Source organism: Triturus cristatus, chromosome 11 (assembly GCF_964204655.1).
Source record: "Triturus cristatus chromosome 11, aTriCri1.1, whole genome shotgun sequence".
NCBI classification, from domain to species: Eukaryota; Metazoa; Chordata; class Amphibia; order Caudata; family Salamandridae; genus Triturus; species Triturus cristatus.
Window position 1 is genome coordinate 1114156891 of NC_140594.1, and position 22137 is coordinate 1114179027.

The 22137-nt window shown below is 48.9% G+C and overlaps 1 protein-coding gene across 1 annotated transcript in view; it reads left to right on the plus strand.

The window, feature by feature from the left end:
* The window catches only part of RNPEPL1 (arginyl aminopeptidase like 1), a 132927-nt gene extending 124000 nt beyond the window's left edge, over positions 1-8927 (plus strand). The window contains exon 11 of the mRNA XM_085635624.1: positions 5463-8927. Within this exon, the coding sequence (XP_085491750.1) occupies positions 5463-5741 (279 nt within the window). The 3' untranslated portion in view covers positions 5742-8927. The remainder of the gene's footprint in view (positions 1-5462) is intronic.
* The last annotated feature ends 13210 nt before the right edge of the window (positions 8928-22137 follow it).

Below are 22137 nucleotides of genomic sequence, written 5' to 3' on the forward strand. Positions count from 1 at the left end.
ATTGCAGGTCTGCCCAGTCGTCAACGACAGCAGATCCATGAATGGGAACTCTATCCTCAAGTCCTCTTCCCATTCTTCCAAATGTGGGGCTTCCCAGAGATAGATCTGTTCGCCACCCTCAAAAACACAAAATGCCCAAACTTCGCATCCAGTTATCCGCACTCATTGTCCAAAGGCAATGCACTATGGATGAATTGGTCAGGGATATTTGCTTTCGCTTTTCCGCCTCTCCCACTCATTCCATTAGTGGTTCGGAAGCTCAGACAGAAATCCCTCACGCTAATCCTAGTTGCTCCCACATGGGCTTGGCAACCTTGGTTCATAACCCTGTTGTAGCTATCAGTAGTTCCTCACTAAAAACGACATCTTACTCCCAATCTTCTCACTCAGAACCATGGAGAGATAAAACATCCGGGCCCCAGTCATCTCAACCTTGCAATCTGGCACCTGAAATCCTAGAGTTTGGCTATCTTAATCTTCCGCCAGACTGCATGAATATTATCAAAGAGGCTAGGCGCCCTACCACAAGAGCATGCTATGCAGCAAAGTGGAAGCGGTTTATCATTTACTGTAACAACAATCAGATCAATCCACTTGATGCTTCAATCCAAAACATAATTTGCAATCTATTACATCTACAGCCTTCCAATTTTAGCGTACACATCCATACGCTTACATCTTGCTGCAATAGCTGCATGTCCTCAAAACTGACAGCATTTGTCTCTTTTTAGAGTGCTTGCTATTAAAGCATTTATGGACGGACTTAAACAAGTCATTCCCCCCAGACTTCCACCTGCTCCATTGTGTAATCTCAAACTAGTTCTTACAAGGCTCATGGGTCCACCTTTTGAGCCACTGCACAAATGTGAACTACAATTTCTTACTTGGAAGGTAGCCTTCCTCATAGTCATCACATCTCTGAGAAGAGTGGGTGAACTTCAGGCACTAACCATAGAAGAGCCATTTTCACAAATACACCAAAACAAAATGGTTCTAAGGACTAACCCCAAATTCTTACCTAAAGTCCTTTCTGCCTTTCATATCAACCAATCTGTTGAGCTACCTGTGTTCTTCCCTCAACCAGATTCAGTGGCAGAACGTGCTCGTCACATCTTAGATGTTGAAAGAGCATTACTATACTACATAAAAAGAACAAGACCTTTCAGGAAAACCAAGCAACTTTTTATTGCTTTTGCTCCACCACATAAAGGCAAAACAGTATCAAAATCAGGTATTGCAAGGTGGATAGTTAAAGGCATTCAAATATGCTTCATTAAAGCTAAACACACATTACCAATCCCCCCCGAGTGCGCATTCTACACGCAAACTAGGGGCTTCTATGGCATTCTTGGGAAATATACCCATAGATGACAGCTGCAACATGGTCTACACCACACACATTCACTAAACACTATTGTGTAGATGTGTTAGCAAGACAGCAAGGTAGTGTGGGCCAGGCAGTTTTACGTACACTATTTCAGACCACTGCAACAGCTACAGTTTAACCACCGCTTTGGGAGATAACTAAATGCAGTCAAATCCCATCTACAATCACTCCAGACACAAACCCTTTCTTGGAGCGGTTCTAAACTCAATCATAGACAGAGCTTACCCTCAGCCTACTAATAGTCACATCCTTTGGAGACCGTGTACCCCTTTTTCAGTAACAGCAGCACCTCTCTATCACAATCATAATGCGCGTATTCGGCATGATGGTATCTTGTATCGCAATTTTTGACCACGCCCTGCTGCACGTGTCCTCCACAACAGTAGCAGCACAATGGTCTCAAGTGAAGGGTCACTTGGAAGATCTAGTGTAGGTAATGGCCAGCGTCCCCCACTTTCTACAGCTGTAGAACAGCAACAATTTGTTGTGAAGCAAGCCCTTTCAGGACCCTATTCTGCAGATGACCATTACCTCACACGCCTCCCAAGCCAGGTGGGGACCTCCCCTCAGTCACAACACAATTCAATGCTTATGGACACCAGCCCAGCAAACTCACCACATCAACTACTTGGAGCGTCTGGCATTCCAACTTGCCCTCAAAGCCTTCCTGCCACTTATTTGCTACAAAGTAGCCCTCATCAGAACCGACAAAATGACTGCCATGTACTACCTAGAGAAACAGAGGTACTCTCTCTCTCCCTCTCTTTCTCTAATCAGTCAATTTGTCATTGGGCCATTTACCACTGTGTTCATCTGTTGGCCAAATACTAACCGGGGGATGGACAATGACTTTGCGAACCTGTTAAGTAGAATGGATCAACAAATCCACAAGTGGGAACTCGATGCACAGATGCTACAATGGTATTGTGACCGCTTTGGCAAGCCAGACGTGGATCACTTGGCCAGCCCGGAGAGTGCAAATTACCCAAACTTCGCCTCCAGGTACCCACACCCACGTTCCCGGAACAATGCTCAGTGGATCAATTGGTCAGGGATATTTGCCTATGCTTTTCCGCCTATCCCACTCCTTCCACAAGTGGTACCGACGCAGCAAGGCAGCTCTGGTATTCTGCCCTATAAGAGTTACCTCCTCACCAGAGCTTTTGACTGCTATGTGTTCATATAGTAAAGCTCATCCTTGGAGATGCTTCTAATCACGGTGTGCTCTTCTATAGAATGTTCTTGTTGAAGCTCTTGTATGAAACTTCTGCCTCAGTTGTGCTAGCTATCACGGTGTGCTCCTGTCTCGAACCTCCAGCCCGCTGAAGCTTGTTATTGCTTTGTGCGCTTGTATTTAGCTTCTGCCATTCTGATTTTTACTATCAAGATATTCGAGCTACCCCTTCTTTTAGTGTTGCTGATTGCTGTCCACTGCCACGTTCTGATCACTAATTCCTAATGTACTGAATATTAATTTTTCCATTGCTTTAATGATTGTTTCTTGTTGCAATCCTATTTCTCTGCTTCTTCCCATCTATGTTCTTTCACTGAGTCTCTACTTTTCTGTTTGTTCCAGACACTCTTGCCTTTTCTAATGAAAATGTGTCTCTGCTGCTACCTCCTGCTGCTTTCGTGTGTAATAGGCCGCTGCAGCTTTCTTTCATTACTAGATTTGGCAGTTGATTGTGTTTTTTTTTTTTTTTTAGATATTAGACACTTCTTGATTTGGTGATTGTGTGTTACATGTGGGCAGGCCGCATGCACTGTTGATTAGTTTTTCATGTTTTCAGTTTCTAATATGATTTTAGTGGTTTTTATTGCGTGCTTCTTATCACACTACTATCATTTCTTTTTTAGCAACTTTTTTTTGGGGGTAACAATATTGCGGGGGTTACACAAGAGCAAACATTATTCCCTCATCCTTCCATTAATTGTCCGTAGGGACGTTGATAGATCACGCATATTAACATACAATAGTAGGGGAGCAGGAATTACTTTTGACTTTCTTCAAAGCCGCCATCCTATTGTCCAAAGTCAGTGGCCGGTAGCGTCCAAGCAGTTGTGAATGTTTGAATGGGACATGTCGCAGATGCCAGAGCAACGAAGAGTCTGAGACATAGTTGGTGTGGCACCTCTCAACCTGCTGTCCCTTTTGATACAGGTCATGAATGAATGCCAAGTCTTATCAAACGTGTACGTTCTATCATGGAAAATTGCCAACAGCTTTTCCATGGTCTACATAGACCAGACCTTCTCCCACTATAAAGCGAATATTGGTGGGCTCAGTGACTTCCACATTTGAGCTATGCATAAGCTATGGGTGATCAGTTTTCCTAGTGGAGTGGACATGGGATAAGGGCCTTGGTCACCAGAGTATCTTAAGATCGTTAATGTGTTGTGTGGAAGTGTGATATTTGTAATGGCATGTACCAGCAGAAGTATATCATGCCAGAAAGCTTGGATGTGGGGCCAAGACATCAAGTAGCATGCCACGTTCTCCACAGCCCTTCCAGCATGCATCTGGGCTGCTGAACATTTTGTGTAGTCTTGTAGGTGTTTGTGATGAACACTTATTGTTGCTCTCCCATATTGACTTTCATGTTTCATCTGGTATTTCAGTCTCCAAGTCTCTCTCCCATTTGGCGATATAGGTATGTATTTGAGATGCGTGTAGGTCTGTAGTGTATCTATAGAGCCAAGAGATCACTTTACTACTAAGATTGTTCTTGAAGAGGAATTCCAGGGGGACGCTTACCTGCTCAGTTTGTTGTGAGTGGGTCACCCTCCAATCCAGAGCAGGGCTTGCATTTATCTGAAGGTGTCTCCCCTACCCCTTGGTCAACGGAATTGGGAAGAAAGGGTATGAGTGGAATGCTTTTTTGCAAATGAGCAGTCACCAGTATTCTAGTAGTGTTGCCATTGTGAGGAGAAGTCTGGGAGTGTATCCAGGTTGTGGTCGGTAGCCATAGCAGATTTTTGAGGGGGGGATGGATGAGAATACCTTTTCAACCTGTACCCATGGTTTGTGATCAGGGTCAAGGCTCCAGTCTAGTGCCGGTTAGAGCTGTGACGCCCAGGCATTGGCCGCTAAATTGAGGAATCCTAGTCCTCCGTTGGCCACAGGTTGCGATAGGGTTGACAACGGTACCCTTGGGGGGTTTAACCTGCCAGGTGAAGCCCAGCATCTTTGCCAAAATTGTAGTAACGTTTGTCTGGGTATGTACTTCTGTCATTTCTGAGCACTGTAAATAACCGGTGTTAGTTGCTGTTCCTCAGTTTATCAATCTCTGATGGGTGCAAGGCTTTGATGGTTTTACCAGTAATAGAATTAGTGAACTGCGGACTACTGCATTCATTGGAGGCAAACATTTCACTTGGTGAGCTATCATACAGCATTGTATCCATAATAAATTGGTTTCTTAGACCACATCTTTGAAGTTTTCAGACATCAGGTTTGAACAGTCGACTTCTTACAGCTCCAGATTGTTAGAAAAGAAAAGCTGTCTCTCAACTGTGGCTGTTATGCGAATGTTCCAAATAAACTAACTACCTCAGTTACATCACTGGCTCTTTTTGCGATGTTATTTTGTTTCAGACGCTTGCCTATTGAATATATCTATGGAACTCGATCTGCTGCTGGAGATGGATCCAAAACCCTGTGACTTAATAGAACTTAAAAAAATCAATGTAGCGGGAACCTGTTGTGTCTTTTCAACTGTTACATTAAAGCTCTGCTCTCTCAATAATTGACCATTTCTGTGTTAAACCTCTCTTTGCTTCCTCTGGCCTACACTGTTTTTGCAGAGCCTTCGCTGCTCCCTCTTGCTTACACTGGGTCCAACGAACTTCTGATATTGTCTCTTGCAATAGTCCATTGTTTTCAGCATCTGCTGCTGTCATCTTCTATCGCAGCTGCCTCTTAGAATGAGCGTGTACTTTGATATTGTTTTGTTTTATATAAATGTTGCCTTGCCTTATAAACAGACTGTGCTCTTGTGTTCATTTCTGTTGCGGTCTTCTGATTGTAGTGGCTGTTTTGCTAGTTTTCTGCTGACGTGTGATCCTGTTTCTACAGATGTCTCGCATGTACACTATTCCACTGTATGAAGACCTTGGTACCAGCACCCTGAAACCGTTTGCCCTGGAAGTGTTCTACCAAACCCAGCATCGGCTGCATCCTAATCTGCGTAAAACCATCCTGCAGATCCTGGCGCAAGGGGTGAACCCAGCCCCCTCCTGTGCAGACTCCAATGTGTACTCGTTCAGCAGTGACTCCACCATGGTTCTGAGTGACCAAACTCCAGAACCTTCCACAGGGGCCATTTCACTCAGGGACGTGAATGTGTCTGCTTAAGTTCACCAGCAAGTGCCCGTCAACCATAGCAGGGAGTGGCGGAGAGACATTCATTTATGCCTCCATTACCTCATCCTTGCTTTTAAAGCTGCAGTACTCTAATCTCTGAACCTAACTGTGTTTGGATCGTCTGTCATGACAACAGAACGTGCCTTGAATCTCCAGTCTGCACTACACTGCCTAGGGCCCGGAAACTCTTGCGAGTGGGAGCCAATATGCCAACTAGAGACGTGTGCTTCAACCTGTCTAAGCTGGATGGATGATTCTGTTCCATTGAGAGTTGTGCTCCGTGAAGACCTATTGGCCGCACGAATGCCAAGGACATACCAAGGGGGGCACACTGGCCATGCCGGGTTGAGTAGCACAGTTTGTGGCACTGGGATGGCCTATGGGAGAGAGACTCTTGTAAGCATTTAAGGGTAAACATGGAGAAGCATGAAACTCAGTTTCCTTTGTGTGCCTTAATGAAGGCCAGAGATATTTGCGAAGCTGAGCTGAGAGCTTTTACTGTGAAGGAATGCTTTGATGGTTCAGAGTTGTACATTTTGATTGGCACCTATGCTTTCTTTCTCATTATTGATTCCCAGGCCATTGATCAACTGTTACCTATTCTGCTCTCTGCACCATGAAGTTGCGAGCTGCAATCTGATTGGCTATTTATGGTAATAGGTTACTGAGTGGTTGATGGAGAGCCATGAGGAATACAATGGTAAGAATGATCAAAGAGGCTACGTGATGGAGTAATATACTTGCTGCTTGTTCCTGTAGCTCTTACCAATTTAGGTTTAGCTGTTTGTCCACTAGCTAAACTCCCACACCATTACTCGGTTTCGTTACTAATTTGGCCTCTGTTTCATGTCTAGTAAAAGTGCTCTTGAAAGGTTCTCAAGTTCACCCCATAATGGAAATGTATGTTCCACGTTCCCCTGAGGCATTCTCTTCACAGACTATAAATATAAAATGAATCATTTAAGACACTCATCCAGGTGTAAAGTGCAGAGGTGAAGATTGTTTTACATATAATTGGCCTTGCTGCCTGTTTAGGTACTGTGCCTTCCTTAGCCCTGTCTGTAATATACATGGGCGCGTCCTCGATTTCAAGGGGACACCTTTGATGTGATCTTGTTTGGGCTTTGAGTTCACTGGAAACCATGGCAGCAGAAACCGGACTTCAGTAGCTAAAGAGCATTACCATGTCACTTCAACTATCCACTACGTTCAAGGCGCAGATAGTGAGGCTAGGAGTTTTTAGCCCTGCCCCCGAAAATAACTCCTTTTCTTCCCTTTTAGACATGAAAAGAAGTGGTGAAAGTGTTGCTCCTGACAGATTGTACAAGGCAGTCCTTGTTTCCCAGTTTTTCCCTACCACCAATGCTGATAATTCAGCAGATAGGTTGTTCCATGCTCAAAAATGGCAATTTTCTCGTGCACAAGGTAGTCGTACAAACTTAAATGGCCCTCTTAAAATACACCAGCGTATGCAGTATTTTTGCGAGCGTGCATGAAAACTCCTTTATGGAGTAAGAAATATCATTGTACACTGCCTGAGCCAGCAAATTAAAGGACCACAGGTCGTGCCAACTCAATTAAGGAAATTACATTTCTAAATCCTCTCAATGATGTTGTCATTCCACACGTCAAGCTTTTCTTGCGCTTTGTCGCCCAGAGCAGGCAGAACACTGGCACCAAGGCACGAAAGCCTGTTTATGCAACTTCTCTTCTTTGACCACTAACTTGTTAGCGTGTCATTGTGAAATAGGGAAGTGGTCAATATTGCTCCAGTTTTTTAACACTGGTGTGTTGCAACATCAACCTTGGGGGAGATGGTTTCGCTTTTGCAAACAAAAGTCTACCTTTAAACTTGATGTTAGATGCATGCAGCACTTCACAGTTTACATAGGAGACCTAATCAGAATGGCACAAGGTGTAGGGACAGCGAACCAGAGAGCCATGTTTTTTTATTTTTTATTTAGAGAGGAAAGGACAGACTGGGGGAGGGGTGAGTGAGATGCAAGAGAGGGTGTTGCAATAGAAGACTATGGTGTATTTGATTTATTAGCAACACTTCACATAGACATTATTTAGGCTGCTTTATGTTGGGTGGAGGCCCATTTGTTCTCCACTTCCCTATCTGTCTCCTCTTGAAACGTTGTCACCAGAAGACTTCGCGTTATATAGCTGCTATGATCACTTGTGTAGCATTTTGTTTTTGAAAAGGGGTGGGAGGGGTATTTTTGAATGGGATGTCAGTGATAAGGTAACCTTTTTGGTGCTTGGGTGGGAGGGTTTCCTACAGGGAGGCGCTTCTAGGTTTTTTGCCATATAAAATCCCAACCCGTGTGCAATCTTGTGTGCAGGTGAGGTGCTAAAGTATTTCAGCTTTCATTTTCTTAGTTCACCTGAAAAGGTCTGCCATATTCCCTGTCTTTCCTCCCCCTTTGGGGGGGAAAGCAATAACCAGCTCAGGTGACCGGAATACTGTTTTCTTGGATAGTGAGTAAAGGCATCTCCAGCTATCGTGAGCAAATGCGTACAGATTGTGGGGTCAGTCAACATGCCCCCTTCCCTTTTTAATGTAGACTTGAAAGATTGGTTAGACTTTGTCCCAGAAGTTTCAGATGCTTGTTTTTGAAGATGGTTTAAAGGCCTCTCAGTAATTGGTGACCTGAAATTCATTCCTGGTTGTATTGATCTATTTTTAGCGTTTTTCTTCTTTTAGGGCAATTTTCCCTATTATTAGGCCTACAAATCCGATCACCACTGCCGGCAGTGAAAATGTGTCTGCCGAATCCGCTGGTGTCATGCACAAGTTTTTTATGTCTCACTTTTTTATTTTATTTTATTTGGGTTTTTTTTATCTTGGGAAGAGCAAATTCTACCTAATTTTGAGAGGGAGGGGATATTTTTAAAAAGAGAACTCGTATGCATTAAAGCCTTACAGTGTAAATGATAAATCTGAAAATTAAACCGAGCCGTGTAATGAACCTTAATGGATGGTTTGCCTAGTTTCTTCCATTCTATTTGTGATACTGATGAAATGTAAAAATACAGAAGAAATAACATGAGAGATACCCATAGTTCCTAAATTAACGTGAAAATACTTGATAATGCAAACTAACATGCTGTAGCAAACTACAGGTATTTTAGCATGACCATTTCCAATAAATTATAAAAAAGTGGAAAAGATACCTCTGTTTTTGTAATAATTATGCTTTACCCTCGAATAATGTTGTTCTTCATTTGAAGATGTCATCAATGGGCAACTGAAGGTAACCGCAATTAAAAACATAGCTGCATTTACCTAAAGCTTATGTTGAGAGATGACGATATTCGGAGATTGAGTTGGAGTCCGAAGAAGTTCAAGCGGAACCGGGTGCTGTGAGTAATAAATCTCCCTTTGCCTCCCAAACTTACTTCCACTAAACAAAAGGCTTCTGGGCCACCACTGCCTGTTGGCCGTGGACGGCACTGAGACACTGCTTCCAACGCCCCGCCCTTGGGCTTGGCACCAAAACAAACAATCAAGCCTTCATCTCGGACCCAAGCCGAGATGATACCCCTTCAGTTCCGAAACATTCTGGACCGAAAGAGAGAAAAAAACTAATCCAGTTTGGCACCAAAACAAAAAGACGCTCCCTTAAAACCACCCGGGCCGATTTTGGAAAAATGAAAGAGAAGCTGGATCCCAAACAAAAGAATATTCATATAAATCCTGATACTGGACACATAACAGCTAAACCAGTAGTAACTTCAACAAGCATTTGCAATGCAATAGGTCTCGCATTTGCGAGAGTTTGAGCTTTTGGCATTGTAAATGACAATGCCTTTTATTTGTGTTTTGAAAACCTGCAAGTATTGTGTAAACACGCACCTTGTACTTTGGGCCTTTCGTACGACAAGCAAGGCTGGCAGTAACTGTGCCGTTTTGGACTTGTAGTCCATGCTTACCAGAAGCAAGGCTGGCGGTAAAAGAGACGCAGTTACTGCTAGCCTTGCTTCTCGCAAAAGTTAAGCTTCGGAATTATTAAAAATTCTGTAGACTTTTAGGCACACGTCATATGGAATACGGATTAAGAAGGGAGCTGGTGTTTTGGAGGACTAGGTGACCATATGTATATGTTAATAGCACAAGATAACAGTTTCAATAAATAATAAAAAAAATCTATTGTGAGATAGGTCAGGACATCATTTCCCTAGCGAGGCGTGTATCGAGGGCTGTTCACTTGCACAAACACAGCATATCCATTCATTCCATATTTGTCTGTAAGGGAAAACATCCTTACTGTCACTTCAAGAGGAAATTTTCCCTGAAGTTTGAGACCTGCAGGAAAATTTGATGGGATTGAATTTATTGGATGCAGAAAGCATGGGGGTCAGGTTGCCCTTGCCAGGACTCAAACTTAAAACCTGCCTGCAAATCACTGCAGATGTCAGAAACGAGTGTTTAAGGTGTGCCTGGAAAGGGCGTTTCTCTGGGACTGTTTTTTATCAGAAGATGCCTATAGAACGTGCTCCCGATGTGATATTGCAGAGAATCAGGTGCTCACGAGTAACAGTTAAAATGTTCCTGGAGTGCAAAATTAATTCTTAATTTTTTATCGTGACTACATTGTACACCAAAAAACACGTAACTTTGGTGGTGTATGATAATAAGTAAATATACACTAATGGATGTTTGATCCAAAAAACATGGGGACATGTATAGGGTCATTTAATTTCGAGGGATAGTCCTTAATTTGTACGCAAACTGTATATGTATCTGCTTTAACCTCACAGCACGCATTAGGAGCTGGCGCACTGCAGATTCCTCAGAGAGATGAATAAACAAATACAGATGATTTTTAGGTCTCGCCTGACCCAGCGCATGCTCTTGTCTGACGAGACTTATTGAGAGGGCTCCAAAAAGTGCTATCTGAAGGAAACACGTTAGTTAGATTCCTTACCTTAGAATATCCCCAGGCGTCAGGCTGGATCCGGAAAGATTTTTCGTCAGCAATACCCCTTGCACGTCGCTTGGCGTCGTCTGCGGCTCCGCGTCCGTCGTCTGCGTCGTGCGCCGGAATGACGTCGTCGGAGTACTTAGACGCCACCCTCGCGCGCTGACGTCAGTTCTTCTTTTTTCCGCGCCAGACAGCGCCGATCCGGGAAGAGCTTACCCCTTAGTCAATTTTTGACTAAACTTTTTGACTCTTTTTGGTCTTTTGTCGACTCGACTCTGGTGCCGGTAGGATGCCTGGATTTAAGGCCTGTGACGCCTGTCATTGCCTGATGTCGGTGACGGATCACCATCGCCGGTGCCTTTACTGCCTGGGGGCCGACCACGACGCGGAGTCGTGCCCCGATTGTCAGGCCTTGACCTCGAAGGCTAGGAGCGGTCCCGTAAGCTTCTCGAGCTTCGGCACTCTGCTCCGTGCCGCTCACGGTCCCGGTCAAGGTCCAAGGACCGGTCGCGGAGCCGCAGTCACCATCATCGCTCGTTGGGCTCGAAGTCTTCGGGTAAGTCGAAGCAATCAAAGAAGTCCAAGAGGCGACACCGCTCTTCGGACTCCCGTCGCCGGTCGCGCGACTTGGCCGAGGGTCAGGGTGGTCCCTCCCCCGCGGCTCTGCTGGAGTCGAGTCCGTCTCCATACCCGCCGGTCCCTGGGACTGACGCGACTCCGGCGGAGGTCAGTGCCTTCCTCTCGGCCATGAGGGGCCTGGCTCCGCCGTCGACGCCTGCCGGCGCGCCTTCTGGCCCCGCGGGCTCGACTGGGCGACCTCGCGTGCCGGCGGCTCCGGCCCCGGCGCCGTCAACGACTTCGGTCCCGACGCCGCAGGTCCCCGAGGGATCCAGGCCTGGATCTGTCGGCGCCGGTCGACCTCACGATGCCTCCTCCGCCGACACCGGTTCCACCTCCGGCGCCGTCTCCAGACGACGCCGGGACGGCGCCGCACCCGACGCCGATGGATGACCGTTTCATCTACCGTCCGGCTCCGATCGTTCCTCCTGTTTATCAGGAATCTGATGACGGGGGCGACTGGGAGGGGTCTGAGTACCCTATGGCCCTCCAGGGTCAACTTTCACAGGACTGGGCAGACGAACTGGGGGATGCCAGTGGTCTGGACACTTCGCCGGACGCTGGCTTCATCTCTCCTCCGACTGTGGCTTCGGAGGAAGGTGCAGCTTTTTCAGTGGTGCTGCGCAAGGCGGCCGAAGCCCTGGGGCTCGAGTTGCCTGCTGTGGCCGTGAGGACTAATGTCCTCACAGAGGTGCTTCAACCACCAGCAAGCTCCACAGAGCCTCTGCTGCAGTTCAATGAGGCCCTCGTCGACGTTCTGCAGGGCACTTGGTCCAAGCCCTCCACAGTTCCTCCTGTGAATCGGAACGTAGCCCAGCGCCACCGCCCTGCTCTGGGCGACCCCAGTTTCCTGTCCCAACACCCCACCCCCGAGAGCCTGGTTATCCAGGCCTCCACTTCCCAATCCTCCTTCCCGTCCGCTCCTCCGGATCGGGAATCCAAGAGGCTGGAACAGTTCGGAAAGAAACTGTTCTCTTCCCCGAGTTTGGGCCTGCGGTCTTTGAACACCGCTTGCCTCTTGGACCGTTTCTCCCACTCTCTGCGGGATGCGGTGAAGGACGTGCTGCCACTGTGTCCGGAGGAGACCCAGACACGTCTCAACCAGGCACTTGCTGACGGGCGAGATGCAGCACGACATGCCATACGGTGTGGACTTGACACCACGGACTCGCTGGGTAGGGCGATTTCCACCATGGTAGCGCTCCGGCGCCATGCCTGGCTGAGGTCCACGTCTTTTTCGGGCGATGTCCAGAGTACCTTCATGGATATGCCCTTTGATGGTGCTCACCTATTTGGTGAGAAGGCGGATAGTGCGCTGGCTCGTTTTAAGGACTCCCGGGCTACGGCCACGTCCTTGGGTCTCTCGGCCCCATGGCCACACACTTCCGCCTTTCGCCCCTTTCGTGGCCAAGGAAGGGGCGCCTCCACACGTCCGCCTAGCCACCGGCCGCAGAACCAACCTGCACGCGGTCACAGACGTGGGTTCCGCCGTGGCGGTTCTAGAGGACAACGCGGTCAGTCCACATCCACCCCGGCAGCATCTGCCTCAAAGCCCTCCTAGTCCGAGCTTTCATGCCCATTCCACGCCAGTGGGCGGCAGAGTTCGCCATCACCTGCTCCACTGGCGCTCCATCACATTGGACAGGTGGGTGCTGCAAATCGTCCAAAGGGGCTTCTCCCTCCCCTTCGAGACGACCCCTCCAGCCATGCCACCGCAGTGCCACCTTATATCGGAGGATCACTTGAATCTTCTGCGGGAGGAAGTTACGGCCCTCTTGGCCAAAAAGGCCGTCGAGCGCGTTCCTGGTCCAGAAGTAGGCCGTGGTTGCTATTCCCACTACTTTCTGGTTTCCAAGAAGGGCAAAGGGGGCCTACGCCCTATCTTGGACCTCAGGAGCGTCAACACCTTCCTCCGGACGGAACGGTTCAAGATGCTAACTTTAGCTCAGGTTCTGGCTGCCCTCGACCCTGGAGACTGGATGGTAGCGTTGGACTTGCAGGACGCCTATTTTCACATCCCCCGTCCTGCCGGCGTTACCTGCGGTTCACGGTGGGTCAGGAGCACTTTCAGTTAACCGTGCTCCCCTTCGGCCTCACCAGTGCCCCTCGGGTGTTCACGAAAGTGATGGCGGTGGTCACAGCTCATCTGCGCAAATCGGGGGTTCCAGTCTTCCCCTATCTCGACGACTGGCTGTTGAAGGCGGGCTCGCCCTAGCAAGTCGTCTCCAGACTTCGGCCGACCTCCTGCATTTGCTGGGGTTCTCCATCAACGTGCCGAAGTCACACCTGAGCCCCTCCCAGAAACTCCTCTTCATCGGAGCGGTTCTCGATTCGGCGCAGTTCCGGGCTTATCCTCCGGGATATTCACGCTCCGATTCCCATCTTTCGGCCTCTATCCTGGGTTTCGGCTTCTGGGGCTGATGGCCTCCTGCATCCTGTTGGTGCATTACGCCAGGTGGCGAATGCGGGCTCTGCAGTGGGACCTGATGTTTCAGTGGGCCCAGCATCGAGGCAACCTGTCCGACCATGTCTTGATCTCGGAGGGCACTGCGAAACAGTTGCAGTGGTGGCTCACGGACCGCGATTGGGTCAGCGGCAGATGCCTTTCCCTACCCCAACCGGAGCACGTAGTAGTGACGGACGCGTCCCTCCTGGGATGGGGGGGCCACATGGGAGAGGCGGAGATCAGAGGACTCTGGTCTCCGGCGGAGGCTCAACTCCACATCAACCTTTTGGAGCTGAGAGCGATCCGGCTTGCACTGAAAGCCTTCCTTCCCTCTGTCCGGGGAAGTGTCGTGCAGGTGTTCACGGACAACACCACCGCCATGTGGTATTGCAACAAACAGGGCGGGGTGGGGTCGTGGACCCTTTGTCAGGAGGCTCTGCGCCTCTGGACATGGCTGGAACACCAGGGCGTCACCCTAGTGGTTCAACATCTGGCGGGCTCTCTGAACGCCAGAGCAGACGAACTCAGCCGCCGGTGCATGATGAATCACGAATGGCGTCTGAACTCGGACGTGGCGCAAGGTCTCTTTCTGCAGTGGGGAGAGCCTTGGTTAGATCTATTCGCCACCGAAGAGAACGCGCAATGTCAGCAGTTCTGCGTGTTGGAATTTCCAAGGCAGCACTCGCACGGAGACGCTTTTCGTCGCGCGTGGAGTTGCGGTCTGTTGTACGCCTTTCCACCTATACCACTTCTGCCCAGAGTGCTGAAGAAGATCAGGCGCGACCGGGCCCAAGTTATCTTAGTGGCTCCGGATTGGGCACGAAGGTTCTGGTATCCCGAGCTACTCCGTATGTCAATCGATCCCCCGATACGACTACCTCTTCAGGAGGACCTTCTGTCGTAGCAGCAGGGGACGGTCCTCCACACGAACCTGTCCAGCCTCCACCACCATGCGTGGAGATTGAGTGGCGGCAGTTGATGCCATTTGACTTGCCTCCTGAAGTCTGTGATGTCATTCTGGCAGCCAGGCGTCCCTCCACAAAGAGGGTATACGCCTGCCGGTGGAACAAATTTGTGGCATGGTGCACAGCAAAGGCTGTGGTTCCCCTTTCCGCCTCTCTTTCTGAGGTTCTACTCTTTCTTCTTTCTTTGGCCCAGCAGGGCTCTGCTTTGGGCACCTTGAAAGGTTATCTTGCTGCAATCTCTGCCTTCTTACGGCTTCCTGATCAGCCTTCTCTTTTCAAGTCCCCTGTTGTTTCCCGTTTTCTCAAAGGCATTACTCACATGTTCCCTCCTGTCCCCTTCGTAATGCCTCAGTGGGACTTGAATCTTGTTCTGACTTTTCTGATGTGCGCTCCTTTTGATCCTCTTCACAATTGTCCCATTTGTCTTCGGACCCTGAAAACTGCTTTCCTGGTAGCTATCACCTCGGCTAGACGGGTGAGTGAGCTCCAGGCTCTGTCATCTAAGCCTCCCTTTCTTTCTGTTCATCCGGACAAGGTTGTCCTCCAGCCTCGTCCTTCTTTTCTACCGAAAGTGGTGACCCCCTTTCACCTCGGGCAATCTGTCACGTTGCCCACCTTCTTTCCGCATCCTTCAAAAGAGGAAGAGAGGCTCCACCGTCTGGACCCAAAACGGGCACTGTCCTTTTATTTGGACCACACCAAACAGTTCCAGGTGGACGACCAACTTTTTGTTGGATACGTAGGAGCTAAGAAGGGGAAAGCGGTACACAAACGGACCATCTCACGGTGGGTCGTGTTGTGTATTAAACTTTGTTACTCCTTGGCAAAAAAGGACCCTCCTGTTGGGTTGAGGGCCCATTCCACCCGGGCCACAGCGGCTACTACTGCCCTGGGCCGGGGAGTTCCCTTGCGGGACATCTGTCAGACGGCGACGTGGGCTTCACTGCACACGTTTGCCAAGCACTATTGCCTGGACAGCCAAGTCCGGAGAGACGGCTTCTTTGGCCGTTCTGTTCTCCAGGACTTTCTGGTGTGACCTTGGTTCGCAGACCCACCACCGGGGTTGGTATTGCTGGGGTATCTATTCTAAGGTGAGGAATCTAACTAACGTGTTTCTTTCAGATGAACAAGTTACTTACCTTCGGTAACGATGTATCTGTAAGAAACATTAGTTAGTTAGATTCCTCACCGACCCACCCATCCTCCCCGTTCTGCGAACTGACATCTAGGGTTAAGGTTATCCTTTTCAGGGCCCTAGATTTTTTGGCACCAGTGTCGGTCTCTTGCATGGCTCTGTGTTCCTGGCGCGGAAAGCTATGTACAAGAACTGACGTCAGCGCGCGAGGTCGGCGTCTAAGTACTCCAACGACGCCTGGGGATATTCTAAGGTGAGGAATCTAACTAACTAATGTTTCATACAGATACATCGTTACCGAAGGTAAGTAACTTGTTCACCAGGCCAGCCTAGAGCTACAGTGCATGTGCGATCACTTAGGCGTACGCTTTGCATAGCCAATAGGTCTCGCTTTTGGGACCTTATAAGTATTTAGTTATGCAACTGTTGCATGGCTAAACACTTATAAGGTCCCAAAGGCGAGACCTATTGGCTATGCCAATGCTTGTTCTACATAACAAAGGGCTGCCCGGTGCCTTGCAGTGAAGGCATGATAAAGCATGGTGGGTGGTTTCACTCATCCAGTAAACTGTGCAGGCAGGGCGTTCGGTTGAGGGAATGGAGCACAAACACATTCATAAAGCGAGCGCGAATGCTGAAGAGAGGAGGCTGCATTACATTTTACAGCTTGAAATTAATATCTTCTGCTCTTTTTTTTTCTCCTTAGTCCGACTTTTCTTGTGGTTGTGTCTGTCTTCTCTGTCTGTGAAGGCTGCAGCGCAGCTTGATGCAAACGTGCTCCGGCAGCAAATTAAAGAACTACAGAGGTTTGTAGGCAGGTAGGAGCGGATTCCTTGTGACGTGCACAAAAGTGTGGTGTTACTGTTCGTAGCTCTTTGTCCTAATCTATGCGCCTGAATGCGGGCCTCTAGCAGCTGTGTGCATGCTTGCAGCATCTACGATAGCGCAAGTAGCCAAACTGTTTTCCTAAAGATAGAAAAAAAACAGGAAAACACTAAAAATCGAAAGACCTTGCTTTCTGTAAAAAGGTTAACAGTCAGCTCGCCGTATTGCGCTGCATTCCTGTTTTTACTTTACCGGCGGCCGCGCCCCGTTCTTTAACAAGCTGCATGTAAAGAAAGGGACGTGTCCGCCATTAAAGTGAAAGCGCTATGGGGGCGCTTTTACATAAACAAAAAAAGCATTTTTTTGTTATTTTAAAACCATTTTCTTTTTGTAAAAGCGCCCCATACGCATTTTCACTTTAATGGCGGACACGTCCCTTTCTTTACATGCAGCTCGTTAAAGAAGGGTGCGCGGCTGCCGGTAAAGTAAAAGGAATGTAATACAGCATAGAGGTCTCGTTCTAGGGTTTACAGGTAAGCATTTAACAACTTTGTGTGGCTTTCATACCCTAGTAGATATGGAGTAAGGCAAAACAGCTCAAGTCACCGCTTTGCCGTACTCTACGTCAAAGAGGCGTTCCATAGGCGTTACGGTGGGTGTTCCCATGCAACACCTATGGGTTTTGACGCATTCCCAGATGTACAAGGAGTTGTAAGCCTGGGAATGCGTCAAAAGCTTATTCCTCCCCATGGGAGTTGTAACAAGGAGAAATAACTGTTCGAGCCATATGAGCTGCAGATTACACACTTTTGCATAGTTCGCCATCTGGTGTTGGGCCCGGATGTTTGCAGTTTGTTTTTCCTCTTGGAAAGGCTTTGGAAGTCACGAGGTCGGTGACTCCTCCTTTGGATCGTATTGCGCATGGGCTTCGGCTCCATCCTCGGATTGTTTTTTTCCGCCATCGGGCTCGGATGTGATCTTCGCGCTCTGGTTCTGAACAGCTTCCAGTTCGACGATCGACGCGCAATCCTCACCCCAATCGCCGTATTGTTTCGATCACAATCTCTTCAATCAACGCGCCTTCTCTTCGACACAAACCTTCGGTTCCAGTCGTCGACGGCGGCCTTCGGGCCTACCCAAGCTCCGGTCCTGGCTCATGGAAAGAACTCCATTTAAAAAGTGCCCTCAATGTGGGTCCAAATTTCCCCACACCGATCTTCATGAGGTATGCAACCTTTGCCTCTCCCCGGAACACGAGGCTCGAGACTGTCCCGCCTGTAAGTCTTTCCGATCCAAAAAGACTATTCAGGACCGAAGAGCCAGAAGGAACATGGCACACTCCTCGACGCCCATTCCAGTCGACATCTTCGGAGACGACATCGACGATCCGGAACATCATCGTACCGAAGAGGACCTCGTCAGCGCTTCCGAGGCCGACGAGTCAGATGTGGAGGACATCACCCCGGCGCAGAGGGTCGTGAGTACCAATCTACCCCCTCCCACACCTGCGCCGACACCCAAAAAGGCTTCGGTCACGCTTTCGCCTCCGGGCCTAGGCAAGACCAGAGACACTGCTTCACACACCCCACCTTCGGGCCCGGTGAAGAAGCCAAGTAAGCCTTCCGGCGGCTCGGGCTGGAGCCAGCCTGCCAGCGGTGCCGAGAAACACACTTTGGCACCGAAAAAGAAGACGGCCTCCACCTCGACACCGAGCTCCGCACCGAAACCCTCGGGGTCGAAATCCAGCCCTTCGGCACTGATGCCATCTTCGGTGCCGACCAAACCACACAATGCCATCGACACCGACACTTCCAACCCGAAGCACATCTCGCCGCCGACCAAGAGACCGGAGGGTCCCAAGCCGGGTTCTAAACATCAAACCGGCACGGAAAAACCTAAAAAATCATCGGCCCGACGCCTTCGGCGCAGACTAACCAAATTACCTCACGAGTTATTTACACCGGATCCCTTGCAAAAAACTCTTACCAAGGATCCAAAAACTGGACATTTGACGCTCTCTACTAAGAAGAGACATTTGGAAAAGCCTGCTCCGCCTCCACCTCCAAAGAGGAAGGACTCTGCTACCTCTCCATTCAGAATACCTTCCCCACCTCCACCCCTTCCACATCGTTCTCCTACTCTGTCTCCAGACGATGATGATCATGGGGACCCATATTATGATACAGGGGATGTGCCACAAGACCCCAGCCCTACAGGATCTCCAGATCCATGGGACGATTACCATATACCAGATATCCCCAACGTCCCACAAGACGATATTTACCCTTCTAGACCATCTCCACCTGAAGACTCAATAGGGTTTAACCATCTTCTGCAAAGAGCAGCACATTATCATGGGGTGGACATGCATAATGACCCTGTGGAGGAAGATTTCCTCCTAGACACATTCGATACTACAAAGAGGTCCACCTCCATACTGCCCATGCTCAAAGGGGTGGTAAAGCATGCGGCAGAAGTTTTTAAAGACCCAGTTAGAGCCAGGGTCCTTAATCCACGTATCGAAAAGAAGTACAAATCTGCTCCCTCAGATCCCTCTTACATTAGAGGACCAGCGCCACTAGATTCCTTAGTGGTCTCTATGGCATGTAAAAGGGCAAACTCACAAGCGTCAGGCGATGCACCACCACCTGACAAGGAATCAAAACTGCTAGATGCTTCAGGCAAACGCACAGCATCCCAGGCCGCCAACATATGGCGTATAGCAAACACTCAGGCACTGCTGGCCAGATACGACCGGGCTCATTATGACGAATTAGAGAGCATAATGCAACATCTCCCTGAAAAATATAAAAGTTAAGCCAACGAGTTGATTCAAGAGGGTAAAACAATCACAAACACCTCTATACGTTGTGCTCTAGACGCAGCAAACACAGCCTCCAGGGCCATTAACACCAGCGTCCTTCTCCGTCGTCATGCTTGGTTAAGGGTATCTGGGTTTAAACCAGAAGTACAAGAATCCATCCTTAACCATCCCTTTGACCAGGAACATCTATTCGGGCCAAAGGTGGATGAGGTCTTAGAAAAGATGAAAAAGGACACGGATACAGCAAAATCCATGGGGGCCTTACAGTCTCACCCGCCCAGACGCTCCTTTCGCCGCTCATCCTTTCGGAGTGCTTCCAGAGGCTACTCCTCAGACGCAGCGTCCACATCGTACAAGTCCCCTACTCAGACCACCTTTACAAAAGGTTACCAAAGAGGCAGCTACAGGGGTAACAACAACAAGGGCAGAGGCAAAACAAACAACGCCCGTTCTGCCACACCTACTACCCAATGACTTCCCCACCGCTCCCCCCAGACCATTCCACTCCAGTCGGGGGCAGACTCACAAGTTTCCTTCATGTCTGGGAGACCATCACCTCAGACAAATGGGTGACCCAAATAATTCGGTCAGGATACTGCCTGGAATTAACATCTACCCACCAAAACATTCCACCCAGGCAACACCCAATGTCACAAGAACATTCCACATTGCTAAAGCAGGAGGTAATCTCCCTCCTACAAAAACAGGCAATAGAACACGTTCCTGCCAATCAACAAAATTTGGGGGTTTACTCCCTATATTTTCTAATACCAAAAAGGGACGAGACTCTACGACCTATTCTAGATCTCCGGCCCCTAAAAACATACATACACACTGTGGAAATTTAGCTTGCGAACTGAACATTATCTGCGCCATCTTGTCTCTCCCCAGCGCGACACACAGGAAAGCGCACGGCAGCCATTTTAGGCACCCTGGTCTCTCCCTGCTCATTGCCGATCGCCAGCGCGTCCCCCTGGCGCTGCAAGCATTCCCCCGCGCGCCGGCCACCCCCGCTCTCTCATACACGGGCCATAAACCCTCTCCTGCGCGACCCTGCCATGGAACCACATCCCACGCCTGACCGACATCCCATACATGGTCATGCATCTCTTTGATAAGCCCCTTCCTCTGCGCCCCATTGTCCGAACCGATCCCAGGTCATCACCTAGCCCTGCGGATGCAGTTTATTGCCCCTACTGTAAGGGAAACACCCCACATCAAAGGGATTACAGTAGATCAAGGCCCCCCACCCCCTGAGACCCGACCGGTCGCACACACCCCCGGGAATTGGCGGAATGTCCAGCTGTGTGATAGCCATCTCCTACTGTGGGTGGGGTGGGGACTTCCACTGTAGATATGTGTGGGAACGAGCTTGAAGTGGGGATTCTGAGGATGTTCTTTCATGTATCAAAGCGATCTCAAAAATGTGCCATGTATGATAAACCTGCAATAAAGTCATAAACCTGTGTTTAAGAGGCCAGGCCTCAGAGATGCAGTTAGAGCACCTCGTGACGATACCTCGCTGTCTGATCTGATGTGTTCCACTCCGACGGAATAAAACTTTGTTTCCTGCCTTCCAGTCTCCGGCGCCTGCCTCTTTATTGGTTTAGCATCGAATGGTATAAGAGGCGATTACCGCCGGGCAATACTTGAAAGGTTATCGACTACGACTGCCGCTACCATTTAACAATTGGCGTCCCAAGCGTGGGGCCCATCAGCGACACGTGGATCCAGTGGGAGAGGTCCCGACGACAGAGTGAACGACTGCAACGATCGGGAGAGCTCCTGCCCGATAGACCCTCGTCTGGCAGCCGATCATCCGAACTTCACTGGTTCCGAGCAGACCTCTCTCGAGTGATCTACGGTCCTGACTGGGAACCATCAGGAGTGCCGTGGCAAATACGGAGAGTAGAGGACGATCGGGCGCTGGAGGCGGAAGACAAGAAACTGTCCACGCGGTCCGGGTAAGGTCGTGAAACACGACAAATTGCGAAACGATTGATTGATTGAAATACTAGTATTTGCTTATTGATTGTTCTCTTTGAGATATTCGCTGTCTACAAACGGGGAGGAGTAGAAATACTCTCTCTCTCCCTTTGCAGATAGTGAAGGGTAGGTAACGCAGGCTTTTGTCCCCATTGTAACCCGTCGTGCCTATTTTTATCTCCCCACTGATTGATTGTCCGAATATTGATTGTTTTGAAGGATAGTGCTCTTTGAGATATTCTCTGTTTGCAAATAACGTAGAATAGAAATATTCTGTCTAGTCTTTGCAAATAGTGAAGGGTAGGTAACGCAGACTTTTGTCCCCATTGTAACCCGTCGTGCCTATCTCTTTCTCACCATTGATTGATTGATTGTCCGAACACTAGTTGTTCGATATTGGTTCTTTGGAGGTATTCTCTGCTTACAAATAACGAGGAATAGAGATATTCTATCTAGTCTTTGCAAGCAGTGAAAAGATAGGTAGTGCTGACTTTTGTCCCCGTTGTAACCCGTCGTGCCTATCTTCTCCCCACTGATTGGTAGTTGGTTCTGCCCGGACCGCTTATTAGAGGTGGACCACCCGGCTCCACTGGAGGGCACCCCTAATAAGGACATGTTCACTAAATATGGACTAGTCGCCGTAGCTTATAGCAAGCT